The sequence below is a fragment of the Lissotriton helveticus genome, chromosome 4_1 (assembly GCF_964261635.1).
Source record: "Lissotriton helveticus chromosome 4_1, aLisHel1.1, whole genome shotgun sequence".
NCBI lineage: Eukaryota > Metazoa > Chordata > Amphibia > Caudata > Salamandridae > Lissotriton > Lissotriton helveticus.
Window position 1 is genome coordinate 788,315,317 of NC_136063.1, and position 23,462 is coordinate 788,338,778.

Sequence of the window (23,462 nt, forward strand, 5' to 3'; positions counted from 1 at the left end):
GAGTGGCCTACGCCAGAAGCTTGAAGGGTTATTGTAGTACCTCGGACCCCAACCGATATCCCAAATGAACGCCCTAAATGACGCACACCAGTGAGTCAACTTAATGTGCAGACTAGATGAGAAAAGTTAAGGATACCCCGGGTTGGGATTCATCTAGAATCCCCCCTCAGCCTAGAAATTAGGGATATTGTCATGTTTTAGATTCACCCCCTCTTCTTCCATCCTCATAGAAAAGTCAGAATTGCACCATCGCACATCCGACAGACACCCCTCCTTTACCTCAACTCGGATCGACATTTGTTAGATGTTGGAAGGCCCCACCGTGAGTATAAGCACGACTGGACCAGTGTCCGACCAATTAAAAGGAGTAAGTATTTATTGAAGCGAGGTTACCAACAGAAATTGTCTGCTATTAGGAAGGAAGGAGAACAAAGAGCTCGACCCCCGAATGAATTAAATGGAGTACTGAAAATATGCAACACGCATGAAAAGGCTCTTTCGCCAAAAATAGCCCTCTGTTTTATCTTAAGTTTTCGTACTTGATGTATGTACTGTCGCACCCTATCTGGTATTTGTGTTTACGTACACTATGAATTTATGTTTTCCCTCAGCTTGTGTTTTTTTTTACGTGAAACTGACCCGTACTGATCTATACGTGTGTGCACTGAATAGCCTATTATTGTACATGTCTCTCTATCTCTCTCCCTCTTTTTATGTTGTACGTGTACTAATAGCCTATTTGGTACGCACAACGCTCTCTCTCTCTCTGAGGGCTCCCTTGCTCCCTTTTGAATAAATGACGACACTGTACCTCACCGGTACGGGAATAATTGGCTCTTAGACACGACAGTGTTTGAACAAATTGACAGAAACAAAACGATCGTATTTTTGCCATAGTACTGCCTCTCCTTTCTGTAAAATGATGAAACTTAATTGGCCGAGAAAGAAAGGACAGGTGAGACGACTGATGTCCCCTAATCTGACCCTTAAAAAGGGAACTATATGTCAGTGGCTTTTTCTTAAGTACTTTGGTAACACCACCCTCATCGTTCGGATTGCCTCCGCCCATTGTACAAAAATAGAATGTCCGATACGTCCCCGTTCCTCCAGAATGGTCCTAGTTCTGTACCAGCCGTCCCAGAAAATCTTAAAGACTGTAGCTATAGTCCCATGATAACAGCATTTCACAATCTTTATAAATTAACAGACCTTGAAGAAACATAGCTCAACAGGATTTGTTTTAGACAAACGCGAGTCTCTACTGAAGGAGCCTGTTTTGAATCCGATAAACTATGTAATTTTTAGACATCAGACTTCTTGCCACGTTCGCAACTATAACAAGAGTAAAACACCAGACAGACGTGTTGTTTGAAAATAAAAATGCTTGCCAACCTGCACTACAGCAATGATGCATGCGTTAACAACATACACCGATGTAAGGATTACTAAGCATCCACCCTATCGTGACCAATGAACGTTTCCCCAACTACTTGGGGTTGGGAGAGAAATTAAAGTGTGTAAACATCTTCCCCTGCCAATTCTCTAAAAAAAAAATGTTATACTCATTCAAGGATAACGTGCAGTCGTCGGGAGGAGAGAGGCCGGATGTGACGCACAGCCTGGCTGCAGATCGGGGAAAATCTATGACCTCGACCTAGGGGGAGCCGCAGAGCAAAGAGTTGCGGGACAAGGCACCGTTCTCAGCGTGGAAAGTGAAGGAAAGAAGGGCCACCCAGAAGCCCCTGCACGTTGATGAGCCCGTGTCGAAAGTCCCAGCCCATTGTGCCCGATTGATTGGCCCGCTTGCTTGAAATTTCTGCCCTCCTTGGTCCGTTTCAGATCTGATCCCACTCCACCCTCTCTTCCCTCGGCCTCCCAAAGCACGCCCCCATAACCCCCCCCTTTTTCCATATGGAATTTTTGAACTTGACTCTGAGGACAAACACAGGACTGTGGTCCAAGAGCAAAGAATGACCACACCCTGCAACGCGAGATCTGAAGTAGAGCCGGACGCGTAGCTCCACCGCCGGTGCTCAACAGCGCCAACGAAAGAGGAAGAACGACGAGAGCCTACCAGTGATGGCTCGCTGTAAAAAGACACTGGACAGACGAACCCTTTTTGAACATTGCCACCCCTTGACTGACCCTTGTCAAGTTGAATTTCTCTCCCAACCACTTCATATTGATTACCACCCAATTGAGTTTTCATAACCTTACATCGGTCGCTTTTCAATTGTACAAGGATAACTAAGAAGGCGTTAACTCTATACCTTGATGATTGTAGAACACCAGTTATGCACATGAACATGCTGTTTAGTTTTGATCCCCATGGAGTCCAGACCTCAAGTGATAATAGACCTTATTCTGCCAGAACATTTTCTGAATGACATCATGCTTGTATTCGAACGAATTTCCTACATCGTCTAAATAATGTCCCCGTCTCCAAGGTCTGACGTATGACACAGCTAATGTAATTTTGTATGCACTGCCTCCTCGCCTATCGCATTTACTACATGTGGTTATGCACGATTCTGTCAACATTTATGGTAGGATCATTTCCATCTGCCCGTAATGCATATGGGCTACCAAAGACCTCGATAGACAGCCCAGCCACATACCTCCCTTATTAGTATAACTAAAATGTCAGCTTGTACGTCCTTACCTCAGACATGAACAGAAAATGAACTTACTCATGATAAAAACTGGGGACTGTGGAAAATGACTAAAATCGGTATACATAAGCGGCGTTCATTTATGTTCACCACAGCCACTGTTGAAAGTAGAGCGACAATCATGAAAACAGTAGCCACGCCATCTTGTCCCTTTTAGGCCCCATCGCGAAAGTAGGTGGCAGCCATTTTTGTGTCACGACCTCTCTGCCCACTGCCAATAGCCTGCACGCCTCTCCCCCTCACACCCCAGCCTCGCAAGCATTCCCCCGCGCCCCGGCAGCCCCCGGTTTCTCCTGCTTGGACCATAAGCGCACCTCTAGCCGCGACCCTGTCTCCGAGCCACATCCCGTGCTGAACCCCCTCGCTCTTTCATCTCATTCAAAGAACAGGCCCTTTTTGATAACCTCTTCCTCCCTGCCCGGTTGTCCAGCCCGATCCCAGGCCATCACCTAGCCCGGCAGATGCAGTTTATTGCCCCCTACAGTAGGGCCCCGCCTCACATCAAAGGAGCAGTGGTTAATCAATACCCTCACACCTCCAGATCCGACCGATCGCCCCCTTTCCCGTTCCCAGCAGAATGTCCAACTGCGCGACAACCATCACATGCTGAGGTCGAGGTGGGAACTCTACTGTAAATATGTGTGGGAACGGGGGTGAAGCGGGGATTCCGAGGATGTCTTTCCGTACATCAAGTATTGACAAGAATGTGTTTCATGTAATAAAGCAATAAACCTGTGTATAAGAGGCCAGGCCTCAAGGATGCGTTTAGAGCACCTCGAGAAGATACCCTGTTGTCTGATTTGACGTATTCTGCTCCGTCGGAATAAACTCCTGTTTCCTGCCTTCTGTCTCCAGCGCCTGCCTCTTTGTTTGGTAATCTCGAATGGTATGAGAGGCGCCTAACGCCGGGCAAATACTGAAGGGTTCTTGGTCGAGTTCGGCCCTACCTTTCGACAATGTGTAAAGGCAATAATACATGAATTTGCCCTACAAACAAAGCGGTTGCCATTCCCTACCATGTTTATCGGTATTAAGTTCTCTGTAGATTTTATTTCTACTCACAGAGAACTGGGAAGCATGTTATTTCACAATTGCCTGTGAATAATTTCCACCAAACCACTTTGCAGAGCTCCCAAATGAATCTGCAGAGTTTTACTGGAGTCAGCATGCAGGATCAAATTATATGGCAACATTATTTAGATTATGGATCATAAAAATGCAAATTATGCTGCATGTTCTACGTCAGTATTTTTGTTATTTATTTCGGCAGGCTTTCCTGGAGCCCCTACATAAGTCTCGCCGGAGCAATGTGCAAGCGCATTGGCTCAGCGAGACCTAAAAACTAGAAGTAAAATTAAAACAAACACTCAAGCCCACAAAAGTATTTTGTTTTTACTCCGACATATTTACTCCCACCATCTTTAATTTGCTTGGGTGGTGTGATAACTAATCATATGACATTATTAAGGAATGGAACTTAAAGAAATTGAGAACAATTCTACCACAACTGTCTTCATCCTCCCTAAGAAGGCTTATTTGAGACTGCTTTTTTCCTTGACAGTTAGAATTTCAAGAGGAGGTTGTAAGTGATTTGCAGTGAACAGGATCTACCAGAGTTGGTGAGTTTTTAGGCTAAGCATTGCAGGGTTCTAGAATTAAGTAATTAAAACACTGTGCAGAATTAATTAAATATGCTTCTTGGTTCATTGGGGAGCCATTTGAAGGTAATCTGGATTGGAGTAATGTGATTGGACATTCTTGTTCCTTAAACTAGGTTTGCAGCTCCCTGAGATCATCCTTCAAGGGTGCACTTGAAATTGGAAAGATACCTGACAGTAGGGCATTTTCATAGTCAATCCGACATATTACTAGATTTAGCGCAGACTTAAAATCATTCTCTGGAATGAAAACCGTTGTTCTTCCAATGAGATTGATCCAATACCGTATACCCTTGCCTAGGGTATATATAGGCATAAAGGTTAATTTATTTATCCAGCAAAAAAACATACAGGGACTTAACAAGAACAACAGCCAAGGGCTAGCAGTGAAGCACAAGTTACTTACCTTCGCTAACGATATATATGTAATAAACATTAGTTAGTTAGATTCCTTACTTTAGAATAACCCTCAGGCGTCAGACTGGATCCAGAAAGTTTTCATCAGCAGTACCCCTGCGCGTCGGTAGGCGTAGTCTGCGGCTCCCCGTCTGTCGTTGGTGTCGTGATCGCCGGGATGACATCGTTGGAGTACTTAGACGCCGCCCTCGCGCGCTGACGTCAGTTCTGTACATAGCTTTCCGCGCCAGGAAAGCAGAGCCATGCAAGAAACTGACACTGGTGCCATGAAACTAGGGCCCTGATAGGGATGACCTTAACCCTAGATATCGGTTCGCAGAACGGGGAGGATGGGTGGGGCAGTAAGGAATCTAACTATGTTTCTTACAGCTATATCGTTACTAAAGGTAAGTAACTTGTGCATCTGAAAGAAACACGTTAGTTAGATTCCTTACCTTAGAATAGATACCCCAGCAATACCAACCCCGTGGTGGGTCTGCGAATCAAGATCACACCGGGAAGTCCTGGAGAACCGAACAACCAAAGAAGCCATCCCTCCGGACTTGGTAGTCGAGGCAGTAGTACTTAGCAAACGTGTGCAGAGAGGCCCACGTAGCTGCCTGACAAATGTCCTGCAAAGGGACTCCCCGTTTCAGGGCAGTAGTTGCCGCTTTGGCCCGAGTGGAATGGGCGCGCAGCCCCTCAGGAGGAACCTTTTAGCCAAGAAATAACAGACCTTGATGCACAAAACGACCCACCTAGAGGTGGTCCGTTTGTGCACCGCCCATCTCTTCTTAGCGCCCACGTAGCCAACAAAAAGTTGGTCGTCCACCCGGAACTGTTGTGTGCGTTTCAGATAAAAAGAAAGCGCATGTTTTGGGTCCAGACGGTTGAGCCTCTCTTTCTCTTTCGAAGGATGCGGAGGCGGAAAGAAGGTGGACAAGGTTATGGTCTGGCCGATGTGAAAGGCAGTAACCACCTTGGGTAGAAAAGAAGGATGAGTCCTCAGAACAACTTTGTCCGGCTGGACAGAGAGGAAAAAAGGCTTAGAAGAAAGAGCCTGGAGCTCACTCACTCTTCTGGCAGAGGTAATGGCAACCAGGAAAGCAGTTCTGAGAGTCAGAAGACAAAGAGGACAGTTGTGGAGTGGCTCGAACGGAGCACACATCAGATAAGTTAATACCAGATTCAAGTCCCACTGAGGCATTACGGAAGGAACAGGAGGAAACATGTGGGTCATGCCTTTCAAGAACCTATTTACAACAGGGGACTTAAAGAGAAAAGGTTGATCAGGAAGCCTCAGGAAAGGCTGAAACTGCTGAAAGATATCCCATGATGGTGCCCAGAGCAGAGCCCTGCTAGGCCAGGGAAAGAAGAAAGAGGAGAACCTCAGAAAGAGGGGCGGAAAGGGGATCCACAGCCTTTGCTGTGCACCATGCCACAAATTTGTTCCACCTGCAGGCAGATATCGTTTTTCTGGAGGGACGCCTGGCTGCCAGAATGACATCACAGACTTCAGGAGGCAAGTAAAATGGCATCAACTGCCACTGCTCAATCTCCACGCATTGAAGTGGAGGCTGGACAGGTTCGGGTGGAGGACCGTCCCCTGCTGCTGCGACAGAAGGTCCTCCTGAAGAGGCAGTCGAATCGGGGGAACGATTGACAGACTGAGTAGCTGGGATACCAGTATCTTCGTGCCCAATCTGGTGCCACAAGGATGACTTGGGCACGGTCGCGCCTGATCTTCCTTCAACACTCTGGGCAGAAGTGGTATTGGCGGAAAGGCATATAACAGACCGCAACTCCACTCGCGACGAAAAGCGTCTCCGAGCGAGTGAAGCCTTGGAAACTCCAACGCGCAGAACTGATAACATTGCGCGTTCTCTTCTGTGGTGAATAGATCTAACCAAGGCTCTCCCCACTGCTGAAAGAGACCTTGCGCCACGTCAGAGTTCAGACGCCACTCGTGATCCATCATGCACTGACGGCTGAGTTCGCCCGCCCTGGCATTCAGAGAACCTGCCAGGTGTTAAACCACCAGGGAGATGCCCTGATGTTCCAGCCATTTCCAGAGGCGCAGAGCCTCCTGACAAAGGGTCCACGGCCCCACCCCGCCCTGTTTGTTCGAATGGCGGTGGTGTTGTCCGAGAACACCTGTACTACACTTCCCCAAACAGAGGGAAGGAATGCCTTCAGTGCAAGTCGGATTGCCCGCAGCTCCAGAAGGTTGATATGGAGCCGGGACTCCGCCGGAAACCAGAGTCCTCTGATCTCCGCCTCTCCCATGTGGCCCCCCCATCCCACGAGGGACGCATCCGTCACCACTGTGTGCTCCCCTTGGGGTAGAGAGAGGGAGCCACCACTGCATCTGTTTTGCAGTGCCCTCCAAGATCAGGACGTGGTCGGACAGGCTGCCCTGATGCTGTGCCCACTGGAACTTCAGGTACCACTGCAGAGCCCGCATCCGCCACCTGGCGAGATGTATCTGCAGGAGGCCATCAGACCCAGCAGCCGTAGGGTCCACCAAACTGAAACTTGGGATAAAGGCTGAGAGATCGGAATCAGAGCCTGAATATCCCGAACCTGCTGCTCTGGAGGATAAACCTGAAACTGCGCCGAGTCCAGAACCACTCCGATGAAGAGGAGCTTTTGGAAGAGACTCAGGTGTGACTTCGGCACGTTGATGGAGAACCCCAGTGAATGCAGGAGGTCGGCCGTAGTCTGGAGGTGGGAGATGACTGCTTGGGGCGAGCCCGCTTTCAACAACCAGTCGTCGAGCTACGGGAAGACTGGAATCTCTGATCTGGCAGATGAGCTGCAACCACCGCCATCACTTTCGTGAACACCCGAGGGGCACTGGTGAGACCGAAGGGGAGCACGGTAAACTGAAAGTGCTCGTGGCCTACCGTGAACCGCAGGTAACGCCGGTGGGCCGGCAGGACGGGTATGTGGAAATAAGCGTCCTGCAAATCCAACACTACCATCCAGTCTAAAGTGTCTAGGGAAGCCAAAACCTGAGCTAACTACAGCACCTTGAACTTCTCCTTCCGGAGGAAGCCGTTGCCGCTCCTGAGGTCCGAGATAGGGCGTAGGCCCCCTTTGCCCATCTTGGGAACCAGAAAGTATTGGGAGTAACAACACCGTCCCACCTCTGGGCAAGGAACGCGCTTGATGGCCCCCTTGGCCAAGAGGGCCGTAACCTCCTCCCGTAGAAGTTGCAAATGATCCCCCGACATGCGGTGGTACTGCGGTGGCATGGCTGGAGGGGTCGCCTCTAAAGGGAGGTAGAAGCTCCTTCCGACGATTTGCAGCACCCACCTGTCCGAAGTGATGGTACGCCAGTGGAACAGGTGATGGCAGACCCTTCCTCCCACTGGCGTGGAATGGGCCTGAAAGCTCGGACTAGGAAGGCTTTGAGCCAGATGCTGCGGGAGCGGATGTGGACTGACCGGCTCTCTGTCCCCCATGCTCCGCCAAGGCGGAATGCACGTCCGTGACCACGTTGAGGCTGGTTCTGCGGCCTGTGGCTGGACGAACGTGCGGGGGTGCACCCTTCCGTGGCCACGAAAGGAGCGGAAGACAGTAGGTTGCTGGCGCTGGGCCGACAGGCCCAAGGACTTGGCCGTAGCCCTGGAGTCCTTGAAGCTCTCCAGCGCGCTATCTGCCTTGTCGCCAAAGAGGCGACGGCCATCAAAAGGCATGTCCATGAGAGTGCTCTGGACATCCCCTGAAAAGTTTATGGACCTCAGCCAGGCGTGACGACGAATCGCCACCGTCGTTGCCATCGCTCTACCTAGCAAGTCTGGTGTCAAGTCCACATCGGATGGAATACCGTGCTGCATCCCGCCCCTCAGCAAGAGCTTGGGCAAGCCGTATCCTGGCCTCCTCCGGACACTGGGGCAGCATGTCCGCCACCTTATCCCACAGAGAGCGGGTGTAACGGTCCAAAAGGCATGCGGTATTAATGCTTCGCAATCCCAAACTGAGGGAGGAAAACAGTTTCTTTCCAAACTGTCCCATCCTTTTGGATTCCCGGTCCGGCGGTGCGGTCGGGAAGGCGGTCTGGGACGTGGAGGCCTGGATAACCAGATTCTCAGGGGTGGGATGTACGCACAGAAAGCAGGGGTCACCCGGAGCTGGGGTGTGGTGCTGGGCCACGTTCCGATTCACAGGAGAGACTGTGGTGGGCTTGGACCAAGTGCTTATCAGAACGTCAGTGAAGGCCTCATTAAACTGCAGCAGAGGCTCAAAAAGAGCTTACTGGCAGTTGAAGCTCCTCAGTGAGGAGGTTAGTCCTCACGGCCACTGCAGGGAGCTCAAGGCCCAAGGCCTTGGTGGCCTTGCGCAGCACCACGGCATAAGTCGCTCCATCCTCCGTAGCCACAGAAGGAGGAGAGATAAAACCAGTGTCAGGCGAAGTGTCTAGATCACTGGCCTCCCCTAGCTCATCTTCCCAGTCCTGACATAACTGCCACTGCTGTGCCAGAGGGTCCTCAGACCCTCCCAGTCCTCCCCTTCATCCGTGTCCTAATAAACAGGCAGAAATGACGGAGGCGGGTCATAAGTGAAGGGCTCACCCATCGACGCTGGCGCCGCTCGGACGCCGGATCCGGACTGAAACCAAGGACACCGTGTTCCATTGATGGCGCTGGAAGCGGCATGGTGGGGGTCGGCGCCAGCGGAGTAGTACGGTCAACTGACATCGACCGGGATCCACACCTGGATCCCACGGGGGCCTGCGGCGTCAGGACCGAAGTCGGCGCCGGGGCCGAAGCCGCTGGCTCGCTAGGACCCCCAGTCGTGTCTGCGGGGCCCGAAGGCGCACCGGCAAGCCTCGACGGCGGGAAGAGAGTCCTCATGGCCAAGAGGAAGTCTTGAATCTCGCTCGGAGTCACCTTAAGTCCAGGGACCGGATGTGACTCCTGCGGCTCTGGCGGAGCCGCGCGGGTGGTGCCACCTGAACCCTCAGCCGAGTCGCGCGACTGCGAGGGTAGTCAGAAGAGCGATATCGTCTCTTCGACTTCTTTTTACCATGCCTCAACTTACCTGAGTGCGAGGACTTGGATCGCGCCGAACGGTGAAGACTGCGGCTCCGTGACCGGTCCCTCGACCGGGACCTCGAGCGGCACGGAGCTGACTGCCGGATCTCGAGGAGCTTGCGGGACCGCCCCCGCCTAGCTTTCGACGTTAAGGCCCGGCAGTCGGGGCACGACTTGTCATCGTGGTCGGCCCCGAGACAGTAGCGACACCGGCGGTGGGGGTCGGTAACCGACATCAGTCTGTGACCGACGTCACGCGGCTTGAAACCGGGCATCCCTACCGGCACCAGGAGTCGAAGCCGACACGAAAAAGATAGACAAAAATGTCCAAAAAGTTAGTCAAAAAATGACTAAGGGTACACTCTTCCCGGATCTGCGCTCCCTGGCGCAGAAAAAAGAACTGACTTTAGATTTATATGAAGGAAAGGTTTTATGAGAACTTTGGAGTTTGTGCTTGAGTTATACTAGGGCAAATTCTTAGATAAGAACTTTTGTTCTATGTAGTATTTTTATACAAGCTCTTGCAAACATAATTCACTGGGGCTGTAAGCTCCTCCATGCGCCAGCAAAGTGCTCAAGGGCTCTTTTCCTTATGAATTTAGAATTGGGACCAGCCTAAAACATGATTTTTCATGGTACTTTCAAATGAGTACTGGTGAGTTTAAATGGTAGCATGAGTTTTTTCAACTCATGGAGCCGAGGACAATTGCCATATTTTCTTAAAGTTCATGCTGGAAGGCTAAGTTTCTCCTGTGACACAGAATTAAGCAGTACTTTGAAAACATATATAAGTTTTACTGCTAAGAACAAGTTGTGGTAAAACAAACCCATACAATTTATTACCAAATAGCCCATAAGATGAAACACTTGCTTTTGCACTTACAAATAGGAAACCTTCCCCTCAATAACCTAAAATTGAGAAAGTCGATTCTGTGATTTATAATTTTTGTAAGTCAGGACCTCAAAATGTATTCCATGTACTTTAAACCTTGCCCTTCTCTCTGAGAGATATTACACATAGTTTTTACAGCTTTAAATGTGAAATGTAATCTCTTAACTCATGATGAATCAATGCAATTTATCACACTTCCCCCAACTGCATGGATCTGTTACAGGGTGTGTAGATTTTTTAAGCACTGTCTTCCAATATTTAAAAACAGAATTCTATTCTAAAATAATGAAGTTTTTTTTATCTGTTACAATGTGTTTGTATTTTACATGGATTTCTTAATGATTATTAATGTACTACATTGTATATCTATGCAGAGGTCTAAATTAATTTTAATAAATACATTGAAAGAAACATATCATATTATATGTTCACAAACAGTTCTCAATACTGCCTTGAGGACTGATAAAATATTCGTAACCATCATACAATGAAGAACATAAGCTTTATCATATGCTAAACATATAAGGGAACACAGCAAATGAGGCAGCCTGGATCTATTACCTCTAATCCATTTTTTCATTTATGCCCCCGGGGTCCGACGGTCGGGACCACCAATCAGGGCACAGAGGAGGGTCAGCTGACAGGCGGAGTCACGTGGGTAAGCTTTAAAAACCCTGTGAAGGCTCTCGCGCATTGTGTTGCATTGCTCCTGAGGCAAAGCCGGGAGATTAGCTTTTAATTAACTGCACATTGCATATTTGCACGTCCTGAAATTGTTTTGAATTCTGTGAAAGCTTGCGCGCATTGTAAAGAATTCGCTCCGGAGGCACAGCTGGGAGTTTAGCCCTCAATTTTAACACCCATTGCACATTGCATGCACTTTCCTGGAAACGGTTTTTAAAGTCATACTTGCCTACCTGTATCGTTTTCCTGGCTCGAGGGACAGATTAGGGAAAAGCAGCAATGCCCCCGGGGTACGACGGTCGGGACCACCAATCAGAGCACAGAGGATGGTCAGCTGACAGGCGGAGTCACGTGGGTAAGCTTTACAAACAAGAGGGGATGTGCCGGGGGCGCAGCGGACGGGCGCTCCGTCTGCGCGCCAAAGGCGCGCTAAAGGCAAGCCCGTCTGCGCCCGTCCGCGACGGGATCGCGACCAGCGCCAGAAACGCTGCCGGTGATGGTAGGGACAGGGAGAGGATCTCGTGGTCCAGGACGGACCTATTCACGATTAATACAGCGATGGACTGTAAGGCTGAAAGGGTTGCGTTAGCTAACACCGAACTACCGCTGGTATGTTTACACTGCGGTAAGGCTTTATGTGGGAACTTTATAGCAGCCAACCCGTTTGGCAAATCAAAATCTAAACCTACAGCGGGTCCCCCTAAACTAAGTTTTAGAGCTGGCCTACTGAATTGTAGATCCTTCTCTAGGCACGCTGATGACATCTGGGTACTGTTGATGGACTCGGAGTGCGACACCCTGTTCTTGACAGAAACATCGTTGAATGAAGACAACCTGACCACTATCGCCTTAGCTATCCCTCCAGGTTTCAAAATGAGCTTTTCGAACCGGGAGAAGAACAGAAGAGGTGGGGGGTGGCTCTTATTTTCAAAGATAAATTTACCCTCACATCCTCGCTACCTACCTCGATCACAGGGATGGAGGGGCTTCACATCTGTCTGTAAGTCAATCCCCAACTTTCATTGGCAGGGATAGTCATATATAGACCCCCGGACTGCACTGGGGTCAGTTCAGGTGAAATTATGGACACCATTGTCCAAAGCTCTCTTATACACCCCGACTTTATAGTAGTGGGCGTTTTAATGCTCATGTTGATAGGTTTAGCTGCCCCTTGGCAGATCAGTTAATATCTACTCTGAGAGCAGCTAATTTAACACAAATTGCTACTGGCCCCACGCACAGAGCAGGCCATACGCTGGACCTGATTTTTTTTAGCATCCATGATACAACAGTTGAGACGCCGCAGCCTCTGCTTTGGTCGGATCACTTCCTGATCTCCTTTGCTATTACACTGCCATCCTGCTCTCAGGCCACTGGTAGACGCTCCTTTGTGCTCAGGCACTACCCTCCAGTGCTAACTACAGATCCAAATGCAGATGCAGTGGCAATGAATGGATGGATAGGCGACATGGTGGAGACCATCGCTCCAGCCAAACTCGCTCTATCTCGCAGGGAATCCCCTTCTGCCCCATGGTTCACTACAGAGCTGAGGGCAGAAAAGGGTGCATGCAAGAGACTGGAGCGTGTGTGGCGGGTGAACTATTGTTAATCAGCTAAGGCGCGCTATAGAACAGCCCTCCTCAAGTTGCATAAATCAATAAAAAAAGCAAAAAGACTCATATTGCCACTTCTATCCGTCATGCGGAACAATCTAGCAAAGAAGTTTTTAAAATAGGGCAGTCTTTTTTCAAGCCTAGAATTATTGAAACAGAAGTCACCCCATCTGAGTCTCTCTGTGAAGATATCTCGGATTAATTTGATGACAAAATTAAGAAAGTGTATGGTACCTTCTCCTACTCTCGTCCCACCGTAATGGCTGGTAGTGTTGATAATAGCTCATCTACCCCGACCTTAAGGCAATTTCACTCTATCTCATTTAAGGAGGCACTGCAGGAAATAAAGAGGTGCAAATCGGAGGCTCCAGATGATCTCTGCCCGCCGAAGCAAGGGAGCATGATGGCGGAGCCAATTGTGACCACTCTCCTGCATATATGGAACATGTCCATTACATCTGGGGTGTTTCCGGATTGTTGGAAACATGCCACACTCCTCCCCCTGAAAACAAAAACAAATGGAGATCCGGAGGATTTGAGAAATCTCCGACCGATTTACCCATTGGCTGCCCCAGGTAAAATGATGGAAAAACTGATTCAGCGCCAATTGAATAGTTTCATTGAATAGAATAAGATCTTGCATGAAACTCAATCGGGTTTCAGGCCGGGCTTTAGCACTGAGACCGCCCTGATTGAGGTAGCTGGGTCGGTTAGGTGGTCTCTAGATTCAGGAGCATCTGCTATGCTGGTGCTCCTGGATCTATCGGCCGCATTTGATACGGTCGACCACGGCAGATTTCTGCAGCGCTTAGAGGACATTGGCCTTCAGGATAAAGCACTTGGGTGGCTTCATTCCTATTTGACCAACCGGTCACAGAAGGTGGCGTTGGGCTCTTTTTCCTCTAAACCTAAGCGACTGGGGTGTGGGGTCCCTCAGAGATCGGCACTCAGTCCGCTGCTCTTTAATATTTATTTGGCACCACTTTTCACTATGATTGCCAAATGGGGGGTCACGGCAATCTCATATGCGGACGACACCCAGCTCGTCTTCCCCTACTCAGAAGTGTCGGAGGCAGCCTTCGGCAAATTTAAGGGGTGCCTCCGCGATGTAGCCAGCTGGATGAACACCAACAAATGAAAATTAAATGCTGGCAAGACGGAGGTGATCTTTTTTCAGAAAGGCCTTTGCCCTTCCCCAGATTTGTGGTGGCCATCTGAGATGGGCCCCGCGCCTTCCCCCCGCATAAAGGCTAAAAACTTGGGGGTAAGGTGGCATGAGAGCTTGTCCATCTCCGCCCACATTCAGCAGGTGACAACAGGGTGCTTAAGCAAATTGAGGAATTTGCGCAAGTTCCTCGTGCTTCTCCCAGAAGACTTCCAAAAAATGGTAGTCCATGCGAAAATCACTTCTAGGCTGGACTATGCAAACGGCCTATATTTGGGCCTACCTAAATATTTGATTCAACGTTTGCAGACCGTGCAGAATGCGGCTGCGAGTCTAATAAAACACATTCCTTTCAAACAGCATGTCTCTCCGCATTTGCGCGAGCTGCACTGGCTTCCGGTGGCAAGCAGAATTAAATTTAAGGCGCTAACTCTGGCTTTTAGAGCTCTCTGTGGCACCTGTCCTAGCTATCTCAATGCAAGACTCCCTAGGTATGAACAGGCGCTAGGTATGAACAGGCGAGACTCTTACGGTCAAACTCCCTACTCCAGTTACACGCCCCGCGAGTCAGAAAGGCGCGTTTGGGAGGCAGGACTTTTTCAGCAAACACGGCGAAGCTGTGGAACGCCCTACCGCCTGCCATTCAGTCGGTAACATCAGAGATTGGGTTCAGGAAGCAATTAAAAACTTGGCTCTTTACTCAAAAGATCTGATCCACCGGCATTACTTATTGTTCCCTCTGAGCTGCTCACATAGCGCCGGGACACCTCCTGGCGAGGTAGCTGTTCGCACTCTAGAAATTTCGGTATTATTATTATTATTATTATGGTCCTATTGTGCTCAGTGTCTAACCTGTACTACCTCATTGAGCAACCCTTGAAATGCTAACTACACTGAGATTTAAGTGCTAAAGAGGAGGACTTACCTGCCCATCGAGGTTCAATGGTACCATGGCTTCTGGGCACCAGTGATAATTGAATCCAAATGAGACAAGTGGAGTTCCTGAGAGGAACCTCATTTAACATAAATGTATGGCTCTTAGTCTGCTTGCTGAAAGTGGCTAATGTGCCTTTCCAAACAGGCAGATGCTTTATGCACAGCTATTAATTTGCAGCAATCCATCAGATGTTCTAATGAGCAGACATTCAAACAGATCCCGCTTAATGTAACAAAAGATCTACTAATGACTCCAAACCAGATAGTCATGCCACACTATCAGATCATGCAAGCTATAGCATTTCATGGTTGTATATCTTCATAAAAAAACATTTGTGCCGGTACCTTACAAGTGGTTCTATAAAAGATTTGCATCATATGATAGTTAGACCTTATAAGTTTGAAAACTGTAGGAGGAATTTGCCTCTTTCGAAGTTTGGTTTACAGTACCATGTTAGCAGACTAGTTTTTTCCAGGCAAAATAGAAAAGAATATTCACTCTACATCCACCACTTACAGAGTCTTCTTGAACACCAAGACCGAGAGTTTCAGCCACAACTGCAGCCAAGTTGAAAGCTGGTTTTTCAGCATGGTAATTATCTATCCTCTGATCTATGTAGATAGAGGAGACAGGGTTAGTAACAGTTATGTAACGTACTATACAAGAATGTCAGTAAAAAATGTTACATATTAACAATCTTGCTCTCAAGTGTCCCATGGCCTCTAAATGAGGTTACTTATCTCTCAAGATCTCTCTCTCGGACTTCTCATTTTTACTTTATATACCAGTATGACGTAAGAAAACGGTTCTTACATATGTTGCAAAATAAACTCCACTCAATTCAAAACCAGCAACCCGTTATAATTGACAATCCAAGACTCATGATGATAGCTGGTTTCCACTGTTTTGAAGACCTGTATAATTAGTTGCGCTAAAGAAACAATTCAAGCTGCAAACCAACTGCAACATAACACTTAACATTTAAACTATCTGTCCTACTATTGGGAGTTGCTAGTCATTTAATCTGGACAAGACCATCTCAATATAGTGATGCGTTGTAACACTGCAGTCCTCTGGTGGAGAGAGTTGCAACATAACTAACAAATTCAGGTCTTGTAGCGTCAACAGAGCACTGTGCAGCAAATAATTCACTACAGGCTTCTTTACTTGCTTTGTAAGAAACTGGGCTGTTGGATAAATGAGTGTGTGTGTGTGTGTGTGTGTGGGGTGGGGTGGGGGGAGGATCCTGTTCAAGCAACAGCCAGAATCCCTGTCAGGGTGTACCAAAAAATTGACTAAATTAATCTGTGCTAAATCTTCTGGTAGCCTGGCACAAAAGCAGTCATGCTTAACTTAGAGGAAATGAATTAAGTATTTATGCAGCACACAAACAGTAACAAAGTGAAAATACAACACAAGAAAGATACCATACCACTTTAGAAAAACAGAGTAACTTTTAATAAAGTATTTGAGTTATGAATTTTCTTAGAATAAAAACTAACGCCAAAACGATCAAAGTGCCAACCACAGACATTTTGTCACGCAAGACCGGGACAAAGTCGAAAATATGGCAGACTGTGATGGAGCGCGGGTCAGATACAAGAAGGTAAAGGTCAGTAGGGCAAGATTGCAGGCGGTGTCTGAGGTGGAGGCATCATTGTCGGGCAGTCGCTGGACTAAGTAGTGGTGAAGATAACTATGTTCGGATTTAGTCTCTTTTTTTGGAAGTCGAAAATCTCCAGAGGTAAGAGGCAGGAAGCTGTAGTAGATGAGAGTTCCAGGAAGCTGGGTACCTCTTTGGCAGAAGACCACTGAACAGGATTTGCTGCAGTGGAGAAGAACCTAGCGGGAGCTACCACTAACTTAGGCAGATGGGTGATGCACCTTGCGCAGGTAGACTAGCAGGATGGTCCCACTCTTCTTTTGGTTCGCAGATACGTTTTTAAACAAAAATGTTGTATATCCGATGTTTTGGATTGTGGCTATCTGGATATCTTCAATACCACAAACAAGAGACCAGGACTAAAGGGGCCCGAATAGGTGTTCAGGACTCATTAGGCTGGGTCCAGGTGCATATTCAAGTTGGTAGGAGCCTTTTATGTCCCCGAGGCTCTGATGATGAGGTCAGAAAACTAGCCCTTGGAGTCACTCTGGTACTCCTAGCTTATAGTGATAAAGCAGGGCAGGCCTCTGAGGGTTCAAGACAGGCTCCAGGCAGAAATGCCGTTCTTTCAAGTGAAGCAAAACAGTCTTGTGGTGTGGACAGCAGGCCACAGCAGTCCTCTGAAAGTCCTTTGCAGGTTCAGAAAGCGAACTGAAGAGTCGGTCTGAGGGTCCCCCATGGTGCCTTCTTTGAAGAAGAAGTTTCTAGAGAAGTGCTTGTAGTTTCCTGAACCCCCAGCCCTGTCTCGAAGCTGGCTACATGAACAATGTAGGGGTGACATGCCTTTTGTGTGAAGGCAGAGCACAGCATATTCAGTTCAAAGTGGGGCTGTGCCCAGGCCCTCCCCCACTTTCCTAACAGTTGATTGCCCAACCAGGCACATCTAATATCTCTAATGTGCGGCTGTCTGGGAGGAATAAACAAAGTCCAACTGCCAACTACACCTAGTCATGTGAGTTAGGACAGGAAAATGCCAACTCTCTTAAAGTGTCGTTTCCAAAACTATAACTTAAAATCCCACTTTACCATTAAATAGGATTTTTAATTACAATTTCTCAGACACCAAAAATAAAATGCTTACCAGTTCACAAACAAAGGTTAGCACTTATTAAATGTAATAAAGCAACCAATGTTATCCTATGGGAGAGGTAGGCCGCACAGTAGTGAAAAACACATTTAGACTTCTTTCACTACAAGGACATGGAAAACAAAAGGTGCATGTCCAACCTTTTAATTACAATGCACCCTGCCCTATGGCCTACCTAGGGACAATTGTAGGGGTGAGCTACATGCAATAAAAGGGGAGTTTAATGCTTGGCAAGGGGGTTATATTGCTAAGTCACATTGGCAGACTTAAAACTGCATTCAGGCTGCCATGGCAGGCCTGGGACATGTTTTCAAGGGCTACTTAAGTGGGTGGCGTAATAAGTTCTCTAGGCCCACTAGTAGCATTTCATTTACAGGCTCTGGGTATAAGGTATACCACTCTGAGAGGAACTTACAAGTAAACTAAATATGCTAATCAGGTGTAAGCCATTTTTGCATGTTTACGGGAGAAAGCACAAACACTTTAAGCACTGGTAAGTGCACAGTCCTAAGGCCAACAAAAATGAATTTCAGCAAAACGTGGAGGGCAAAGGCTTGGGGGGTAGACCCTCTTGAGGCTGACCGGAGTAACATCCTCTGTCTCAGAACTGTCTCAACTATTCAACTCTTATCCCTTCAGTCTTTCTTGCATCGGACCAATGTTGTAACCACTCTGAAAAGGAGCAGTCCAAGGTTTCTGAGCACAGCATGAAGGTAGAACTCTAATTTGAAAGCCTGGGCATATACATGTGCTAGCCATGCCACGGCTCAAGCCCCATGTTCTTACCTTGTTCCATTAGCCTTAATTCCTTTCTCTCATTCACAGTGATGCACAAGAGTGATTTCAATGAGGAAAATTAAGCTATACACACTATACCAACATGAAAATTCTTTATGGACTTGCATGCTTACTGAAATCTTCAACATCAAACTTGGAATCTTTGATAAACTACACAGCAAACAAGCATTGGGAAATAGATCTTGCTTTCAAAAGCGTTACTCAACATTTTCAATTTGCAATGCTTTTGGAAGATGCTGTTGCATATCGTGGCTTGATTGTGTGAGGGTAGCTGTAATGAAAAGTAGCGACTGGAGCGCTGGAATGGGGAAGTGTCCGTGATGGTGTGGGGTGTATAAATAAAATGAAGTTGAGTGAACCAAAATATAAGCAACTTAGGACTGGTTAGGGCTCATCAGTTAGGTTTAACTTGATTCCAGTGACCTAGAGTGCCTGTCCTACTTAGGGCAACCACTAAAGTATACAAAAAAGTGATGGATGGAATCAGGCAGTCTAGGAGAGTAGGTTTTCTTTAAGACTTGGAGAAAGTCTCCTATGACAGGGATCACGCTGAAAGAATGTTTGCAAAGGGCCATTCCAGTAAAGCGTAATTGCTTCCAAAGGCACGTTAATAGAACAGTACTCCATCTTTGACATCCAAACGATAGAGAATAGAAGGTATACTTATGGATTTTTGACAGGAAAGTAAATTTTGGTCCGACTTGCAAGAAAGCTTCATTTGTGCACAAAGCACAGGCTGAATGAAGGCTGAAACCCACCATTGCCTTGGCTACTCTGTGGACAGAAGAATCTTCGTGACTTTGGGAGTATTTTAGTTTCAGCAGAAACGTTGCGATAACGGGTATTAGTGACTGAGAAATTTCTCTGATCAGTCTATCAGAAGGGCATTGCTCAGAGAACACAGTTCTAACACTCAGGGGATGAAGTCTTGGCATTTAGCATTTAGAGATGTTGTGAACATCTCAAAATGAGGAGGACGTGAAATGGTCAGGCATGAGAAAAACTGGTCACATCATGGTTCAGATAAAGAGTACAAACCATCTTTTAAAAAAAAAAAAAGATTAAACTCATGATTGTGACCACTGAAGATGAAGTATTAGGCCCGATACACAGTTGCACTGAATTGATGTCCCGGAAACAAACCCTGCAACCAAAAACAGTTTAGGACATTAAGCATTGCTCTGTGGAGCACGCTTCAGCACTTACACATAAAGAAAATGACTGAAATGGTGCTTAAGGGTGATGTTAGAGTACTTTCATTGGCAGTACATAAACTGTACACAAGCACTGGCAAAGGCAACAGGTCCAGATTTAATGTGCTAATGCACACAGCGTTACCAAATTAGGAGACACACAGGAGGGAAATAGCAGGCATAGAGAGATGTATTGTTGTAAAGCAGTCCTTCGTGTAGTTCAATGACAGCATTTGAGACGAGGAAGGGGATACACCCAAACAGCCAATATCATTAGTTTGAGATGGTTACAGCACTGGGCAGAGCCAAGAATTGAGCGACTAAGTCTCAAGCCAACCATGGTGGCCAGCCCTAGCCACCAGGAGCATTGGCAAAAGGTCTCCTGTCCTCTAACGGAACTAGATTTACTGGCTCCCTACACCAGTCTTCCCCTCTTTTGGTTGCTGGTGCTACTCTCCTGCTGGCGAGGGCATCCTGCACTGCCCCATAACTACTAGCCAGCACAGCATCCTCCTGCCTGCATTCCCCACATTCCATAATTCACTGGCTGTCTTGTAGGGCACCCAGGAGTGGCACTGGAGTCCAGGTCTTACCCAACTTCTCCTCAGGGTCTATAAGATGGAGAGACCCATCCACGCCTGGGGTTCAGCTGGAGGCAAAGTCCTTAGTTCATCTTTGCATGGAATAAGGCGGCTTCCCTTTTCAGCTGTCCATTACTATACTGTTGTCGCCTTCCAGGTTCAGGGACTTGTTCTCCTTCTATCCGCTGTGCAGGGATTTCTAAGTGGGGGTGAAAAGCTTGGATGCCGCATACCCCTGCCAATCCAAGGATGCCACATCATCCCTCCACCCCGGTCCTACCCTCCTGAATAGCATTCTGGGGCAATCCAATATGCTGCCACCAGATCTTCAAAGGCAAGACCCTCCTGCGTTGGCTGCAGATGGCTGGGCTTCCTCCTTTGTTCTGTGCATCTGAGTGTGTGACCGCTAATTAACAGATGCAGACTGCTGCTTCACCCCCTCCTCTCCCAGGAACAGACTCAATCACTGATAAATTGCTCCTTTTGTGTGGGGAGGCCGTTGTACAAGTTACTTACCTCCGGTAAAGATGTATCTGGTAGAGACGATTCTAGCCGCAGATTCTTTCCCATAGAATTATCCCCAGGCATGAGACTGGATCCAGAAACTTTTGCCACAGCATACCTGTGCGCCGGGGGGATGGCATGATGCGTCTCCACCCCTGCGTCATCCGCGCACGTGATATCCCATCCTGGCACGCCTACGTCCGTTTTCTTCGGAGAACTTTTCAGCGCCAAAACGCGGAGCCAGCAGAGAAACTGTGGACGCATGGGAACAGTGTGCGAAAAAAAAAGGAATGGTGATGAAGAACACCATAAGGAACAGTGCCAACACGACAGTAACCAAAAGCAGGGAAGTGAGAAAAACAGAGCACAGCCCTGAGCAGCCACCCCGCCAGTCATGAAAGTACCCCCTTAAGACAAGGAACATATGCAAAATGTAATGACAACAGGCAGCGGGACTACAACCCCAACCAAGACCCATGAAGGGAAACCAGTTCCAAGACAAACAGGGAACGACAGACCTCCAAGGCAACCCCAGCAGAGAGTGTGACCACCCCCCACAAGGGAACCAGGGCAGGGCACGGCCAAACAACCCAAGCCCAGAGGGTAGCAGAGGAGCCAGGACCTTCAGAAACAAGAGGGAGGGAAAGAGAGGGACAAAAGAAGGCCAGCCCAAATCCTTGAGCAGCCAGAGCAGAGGAGCCCAGGAGTACCTATAGATCCAGCCTCAACCGTGCCAAGAAGAGGAAGGAACAAAATGCAAGATAACGGCTCGTCAAAGAGCGAAAGAATACAAACACCCAAGTCATCCACCGGGAGGAGAGTGCAGAAGGGCAAGCCAATGGTCCTCGCGGAACGGGGAGGAAGGGCAGGCCGTGAAGGAAACTGCGGCTAGAATCGTCTCTACCAGATACATCGTTACCGGAGGTAAGTAACTCGTACATCTGATAGAGACTACTAGCCGTAGATTCCTTCCCGTAGAATAGGTACCCTAGCCATACCCACAGGGAAGGAGGGCCTGCGGAAGGCCCCCACAGCCTGGACATAGCAGGGAGGCCCCCAGGGGACTAGTCCAATGGACAAGGTGAAGATCCCCGTCGCACAAGTTACTACTTGTGTAACGATATATCTGTAAGAGACATTAGTTAGTGATAGATTCCTTACCTTAGAATATCCCCAAGCGTCAGACTGGATCCGGAAATTTTTGCGTAGCAGTACCCTTGCGCGTCGGTAGGCGTCGTCTGCGGCTCCGCGTCCGTCGTCGGCGCCGTGATGACGTCGGAGTACTTAGACACCGCCTCCGCGTGCGGACGTCAGTTCTTAGACACAGCTTTTCCGCGCCAGAAGCGCTGAGCCATGTTAAAAACCAACACTGGTGCCATTGAAACTAGGGCCCTGAAAGGGGATGACCTTAACCCTAGATATTGGTTCGCAGAACGGGGAGGATGGGCGGGTCGGTAAGAAATCTATCACTAACTAATGTCTCTTACAGATATATCGTTACACAAGTAGTAACTTGTGCATCTGAAAGAGACACATTAGTGATAGATTCCTTACCTTAGAATAGATACCCCAGCAATACCAACCCCGGTGGTGGGTCTGCGAACCAATAATCACACCAGAAAGTCCTGGAGGATGGAACGGCCAAAGAAGCCATCCCTCCGGACTTGACTGTCCAGGCAGTAGTGTCTTGCAAACGTGTGCAGCGAGGCCCACGTTACTGCCTGGCAAATGTCCTGCAAGGGCACTCCCCGGCCCAGGGCAGTTGTAGTCGCTGTGGCCCGGGTGGAATGAGCCCGCAATCCAACTGGGGGCTCCTTATTAGCCAAGGAGTAACATGCCTGGATACACAAGATGATCCACCGCTATATGGTCCGCTTGTGCACCGCTTTTCCCTTCTTAGCGCCCACGTAACCAACAAAGAGTTGGTCATCCACCCGGAACTGGCGTGTGCGATCCAAATAGAATGAAAGCGCACGTTTTGGGTCCAGACGGTGGAGCCGCTCTTCCTCTTTAGAGGGATGCGGTGGCGGAAAGAAGGTGGGCAAGGTGATGGACTGCCCAATATGGAAGGCCGTGACAACCTTGGGCAGGAAAGAGGGCTTAGTACGCAACACAACCTTGTCCGGATGGACAGAAAGGAAAGGGGGTGTACAGGAAAGAGCCTGGAGCTCACTCACTCTCCTGGCAGAGGTGATGGCAACCAGGAAAGCAGTCTTCAAAGTAAGAAGACGGAGAGGACAGTTGTGAAGTGGCTCAAAGGGAGCGCACATCAGAAAGGTAAGAACAAGGTTCAAGTCCCACTGAGGCATCACAAACGGAACAGGAGGGAACGTGTGTGTGATGCCCTTCAGAAAGCGATTTACAATAGGGGACTTGAACAAAGAAGGTTGATCAGGCAGCCTTAGAAAGGCTGAAAGGGCAGAAAGGTAGCCCTTGATAGTGCCCAGAGCAGAGCCCTGCTGGGCAAGAGAAAGAAGGAGGAGAAGAACCTCAGAAAGAGGGGCAGCAAGAGGATCCACAGCCTTTGCTGTGCACCATTCCACAAATCTGTTCCACCTGCAGGCGTATACCGACTTTGTG

The 23,462-nt window shown here is 48.3% G+C and overlaps 1 protein-coding gene across 2 annotated transcripts in view; it reads right to left on the bottom strand.

Annotated features, from left to right (window-relative positions):
• RBBP8 (RB binding protein 8, endonuclease) overlaps nt 1–23,462 on the bottom strand; it is a 451,013-nt gene that overhangs the window by 114,903 nt on the left and 312,648 nt on the right. For both annotated transcript variants that reach the window (XM_078687426.1, XM_078687425.1), the window contains exon 9: nt 15,573–15,667. In XM_078687426.1, the coding sequence (XP_078543552.1) occupies nt 15,573–15,667 (95 nt within the window). The remainder of the gene's footprint in view (nt 1–15,572; nt 15,668–23,462) is intronic.